This window comes from Danio aesculapii, chromosome 23, assembly GCF_903798145.1.
Source record: "Danio aesculapii chromosome 23, fDanAes4.1, whole genome shotgun sequence".
Lineage (NCBI taxonomy): Eukaryota > Metazoa > Chordata > Actinopteri > Cypriniformes > Danionidae > Danio > Danio aesculapii.
This window is the reverse complement of record NC_079457.1, coordinates 7,092,480-7,098,209: the sequence shown is the minus strand read 5'-3', so window position 1 is coordinate 7,098,209 and position 5,730 is coordinate 7,092,480. Positions and strand designations below refer to the sequence as shown.

The window sequence follows — 5,730 nt, the reverse complement described above, 5'->3', positions numbered from 1 at the left end:
AACACATAAATAACTGAAATGACACGTAAAATGAACACATAATTAAATAGAAAATATGAATGTTATGTAAATAAATCTTGAACATAACTCGTTGTCAATAAATTAAACGTTTCTAATGTACGTCTTTGTAATGTACACATAATATATATATATATATATATATATATATATATATATATATATATATATATATATATATATATATATATATGTGTGTGTGTGTGTGTGTGTGTGTGTGTGTGTGTGTGTGTGTGTGTGTGGTGTGTGTGTGTGTGTGTGTGTGTGTGTGTGTGTGTGTGTGTGTGTGTGTGTGTGTGTAATGAACAATGGCCCTCTAATAAATATTTAAGCGGGTGGATGCAGTTTTGTGTGGTTGTTTGGCGCCTCTGTGCGGTCATTAGTGATACTGGGAGTATCAGCAGTGTGTTTTTGTGTGTGTGCGTGTGTGTGAGCACCGCAGAGCAGACGCACAGAGAGGCCGCTTGTCAGGTCTGGACGCCCGGCGGCTGCGGCTCGCGCTCGGGGCGGGGATGGAACCGGGATCCGCCGGTGGGACCTTCATGTCCCTGAGCGACACCGAGCAGAGATGTTACTCCGGGCTGTACGCGCTCTGTCAGCCCGACAGCAGCGGCATACCGGCGGCGGGGAAAGTGGCGGAGCTGTTCCGGGCGTCGCAGCTGCCGGCCGAGACTCTGCACCAGGTGAGCGGACGCGCATTTCACCGCCGCCCCGCAGAGGAGCGCGTGTGCCGGGGAGCGGGTTCACACTCCCGCCGGGGATGGGTGTACAGTATAGGGCTCTCATATCTACATGTACATTATGGGACTCGGATATATACATGGCTCTGTTTCATGAGTGCACAGTTTGGGGCTGTAATTCATGGTTGAATGGGGCTATCATGTCTGGTTGTGTGTGTGTGTGTATATATATATATATATATATATATATATATATATATATATATATATATATATATATATATATATATATATATATATATATATATATACACAATGGAAAAGAATAATTTTCTTAAATAATATTATTAAGAAGTATTTAATAAGTTTGAATGTGCCAACTTTACCTCAATGGGTCTACAGTATGGAGCTTTGTTTCATGGGTGTACATTATGGGCTTTGGTGTCTGAGTGTACAGTATGGAGCTCTGGTTTATGGGTGTACATTAAGGGGCTCTGGTATCTGTGTACAATATGGGGTTCTGATATTTACATGTACACTTTGATGCTCTGATATCTGGTCGTACAGTATGGGCTATGTGATCTGGTTGTACATGGTGCTCTAATTCACGTGTACAGTATGGCGCTCTGATATCTACATGTCTCTGGTTCATGGGTGTACAATATGGGGCTCTAATATCTGGTTATACATCTGATATTATTCAGATATATTTGGATTTATATTTACACATTCAGATTTTCTCCTTAATAATATAATTTCATCAAAGTATTCTTTGCCAACTCTAAATATTAAAATCCTTTTAGCATCTAATGACTATCAAAGTGCAATGTGTTTCACAGTCAGTTAAATAGGTCTAATGTTGTTTTAAAGTCATACTAACATATGATTTTAGACTGAATATTCAAAGAACCATGGTAAACAATATAGGGAGCTTGTCACTGATGAATGTGTGAATATTAAACCAACTTTACCTCAATTCTGATATCTGTGTGTACAGTATGGCATTGATATCTATATGGCTGTGGTTCATGGGTGTACAGTGGGGTTATAATGTCTGGTTATACAGTATAGGCTCTGATATCTGTGTGCACAGTATGGCACTGATATCTACATGGCTGTGGTTCATGGGTGTACAGTATGGGGCTCAAATGTCTGGTTATACAGTATAGGCTCTGATATCTGTGTGTACAGTATGGCATTGATATCTATATGGCTGTGGTTCATGGGTGTACAGTGGGGTTATAATGTCTGGTTATACAGTATAGGCTCTGATATCTGTGTGTACAGTATGGCACTGATATCTATATGGCTGTGGTTCATGGGTGTACAGTGGGGTTATAATGTCTGGTTATACAGTATAGGCTCTGATATCTGTGTGTACAGTATGGCACTGATATCTATATGGCTGTGGTTCATGGGTGTACAGTGGGGTTATAATGTCTGGTTATACTGTATAGGCTCTGATATCTGTATGTACAGTATGGCACTGATATCTACATGGCTCTGGTTCATGGGTGTACAGTATGGGGCTCTAAGTCTGGTTATACAGTATAGGCTCTGATATCTGTGTGTACAGTATGGCACTGATATCTATATGGCTGTGGTTCATGGGTGTACAGTGGGGTTATAATGTCTGGTTATACAGTATAGGCTCTGATATCTGTGTGTACAGTATGGCATTGATATCTATATGGCTGTGGTTCATGGGTGTACAGTGGGGTTATAATGTCTGGTTATACAGTATAGGCTCTGATATCTGTGTGTACAGTATGGCACTGATATCTATATGGCTGTGGTTCATGGGTGTACAGTGGGGTTATAATGTCTGGTTATACTGTATAGGCTCTGATATCTGTATGTACAGTATGGCACTGATATCTACATGGCTCTGGTTCATGGGTGTACAGTATGGGGCTCTAAGTCTGGTTATACAGTATAGGCTCTGATATCTGTGTGTACAGTATGGCACTGATATCTATATGGCTGTGGTTCATGGGTGTACAGTGGGGTTATAATGTCTGGTTATACCGTATAGGCTCTGATATCTGTGTGTACAGTATGGCACTGATATCTATATGGCTGTGGTTCATGGGTGTACAGTGGGGTTATAATGTCTGGTTATACCGTATAGGCTCTGATATCTGTGTGTACAGTATGGCACTGATATCTACATGGCTCTGGTTCATGGGTGTACAGTATGGGGCTCTAAGTCTGGTTATACAGTATAGGCTCTGATATCTGTGTGTACAGTATGGCACTGATATCTATATGGCTCTGGTTCATGGGTGTACAGTGGGGTTATAATGTCTGGTTATACTGTATAGGCTCTGATATCTGTGTGTACAGTATGGCACTGATATCTATTTGGCTCTGGTTCATGGGTGTACAGTATGGGGTTCTAATGTCTGGTTATACAGTATGGGCTCTGATATCTGGGTGTACAGTATGTCCCTCTTATATTTACATGTCTCTGGTTCATTGGTGTACATTATGGGGCTCTAAGTCTGGTTATACCGTATGGACTCTGATTCATGTGTGTACAGACAGTGGCAGTCTGAAGTGTAAAGTTAAGGGACCTGCTTGTACCTTGCGAAAATTTACAGTACAGTGATGGACAGTAATATTTCAGTGCTCTGAGGTGATACTGAATGAGTGCCATATTCATATGGTAATATTGATGTAGTTGTCCGACATGATGCCATGTTGAAACCATTTAAAGAAAACATGCATGGATGCACCATTTTTTTTGCAAGCATGCTGTATTGGCCATGTTTTCAAACTATTTCATAACTGTAACAAGAGGCAATTCAGTCATAAATTAGGGTTTAAAAAGCTGCCATAAGATTATTTATCAATATATGAACTTTTTTGGATTCTCAGAAGCTATGGAAATTAAAAATGTAAAACAGGAAACATGTTAGGACCATTGTTATTGCTTACATCCCTCAAAATGATCTATAATGTAGAATTGTATTGTAGCCTACTTAGTAGTTTACTTGTAATCATATACAGTATGGCACGGTGGATCAGTGGTTAGCACTGTCGCCCCACAGCAAGAAAGTCGCTGGTTTGAGTCCCGGCTGGGCTAGTTGGCATTTATGTGTGGAGTTCTCCCCTTGTTGGCGTGGGTTTCCTCCAGGTGCTCCAGCTTCCTCCACAGTCCAAAGACACGTAGGTGAATTGAATAAACTAAATTGACCATAGTGTATGAATGTGTGTGTATGGGTGTTTCCCAGTACTAGGTTGCAGCTGGAAGGGCATAAATCATGCGCAAATCATATGCTGGATTAGTTGGTGGTTCATTATGCTGTGGAGATCTCTGATTTCTGAGACTAAGTCAAAGGAAAATTTATTAATATATTAGATTTTTTTTTCTCAATTTTTTTTCTTTTATTTATTGTGTTATAAACTCACCCCTGCTTTATAGTTCCTAGCAGTCTTGAACACCTTGGTTAGTTGCATCAGGTGTGTTTTGTTAGGATTGGGGCAAAACTAGCGCCTTCCAGGAATCCATTCTGAGATCTATGCTTAAAGTATACACATATACTGTATATATACAGTTGAAGTCAGAATTATTAGCCCCCCTGAATTTTTTGCCCTCCTGTATATTTTTTTCCCCAATTTCTGTTTAACGGAGAGATGTTTTCAACACATTTCTAAACATAATAGTTTTAATAACTCATCTCTAATAACTGATTTATTTGATCTTTGCCATGATGACAGTAAATGATATTTGACTAGATATTTTTCAAGACACTTCTATACAGCTTAAAGTGACATTTAAAGGCTTAATTAGGTTAATTAGGTTAACTAGGCAGGTTAGGGTAATTTGGCAAGTTATTGTATAATGATGATTTGTTCTGTAGACTATTGATAAAATATATAGCTTAAAGGGGCTAATAATATTGACCTTAAAATGGTGTTTAAAAAATTAAAACTGCTTTTATTCTAGCTGAAATAAAACAAATAAGACTTTCTCCAGAAGAAAAGACATTATCAGACACACTGTGAAAACTTTCTTACTCTGTTAAACATCATTTGGGAAATATTTAAAAAAGAAAAAAAATCCAAAGGTGGGCTGACTTCAACAGTACAAACACACATACAGTGCTCAGCATATATAGGTACACCTCTCACAAAAATCTCATTTAAATGCATTTTTCTACAGGAAGGTTTACAACATTAAATTTGTGCATATGCATTAGATTAGGCAGTACTGAAGCCAAATTTGGAGCTAATCTAACAAATAACTTACAATAATGGTTAAAAAATTGTATGTTAGAGAAAAATATTAAATAAGATTTTCAAAAATAGCAAAAATCAAGAGAAACAAATAATATATACAATTTTGGGTGAAATATTAATATTATTTTTTTTGTTTTGTTTTTTGTATGAATTTAAATGCATTATCTTTCCCTTTCTAAATATGTTTAGTGACTAAAATATTATTTTAATAAATATATTAGTTTAATAAATCAGTTTTGTTCAAATGCACCAAAATATGACCTAAATTAACTGAGAAATGGATAAAAATGGGGTATACTCAATTATGCTGAGCACTGTACATACATATGCCATTTATTACTGCATACGTACAGATATATAATATATTTACAAAATTTGAACATTTGCACTAGATAGACTATTATACCATTAGATGGTGTATTATACTATTTAATAACTTGATGGTAGCATTAAGACATGTAATAGAATGATGTATAAAGGTTGGTCTGTTGATATATTTTCACCATGGTATTCTATTATTATTTCCTGGTTATATATCTTATTGTGGGCATCACGGTGGCCCAGTGCATAACAAGATCACTTCACAGCAAGAAGGTCGCTGGTTTCTGTGTGGAGTTTGTATGTTCTGTTGGCATGGGTTTCCTTCGAGTGCTCCGGTTTCCCCCACAGTCCAAACACATGTGCTATAGGTGAATTGGATAAACTAAATTGGCTGTAGTGTGTTTGTGTGTGTGAATGTGAGAGTGTATGGGTGTTTCCCAGTGTTGGGTTATGGCTGGAAGGGCAT

The 5,730-nt window shown here is 37.8% G+C and overlaps 1 protein-coding gene across 1 annotated transcript in view; it reads left to right on the top strand.

Moving 5' to 3' along the window:
• Window positions 1-439: 439 nt before the first annotated feature.
• The window catches only part of reps2 (RALBP1 associated Eps domain containing 2), a 109,115-nt gene continuing 103,824 nt past the window's right edge, over window positions 440-5,730 (top strand). The window contains exon 1 of the mRNA XM_056449279.1: window positions 440-701. Coding sequence (XP_056305254.1) covers window positions 531-701 — 171 coding nt within the window. The 5' untranslated portion in view covers window positions 440-530. The remainder of the gene's footprint in view (window positions 702-5,730) is intronic.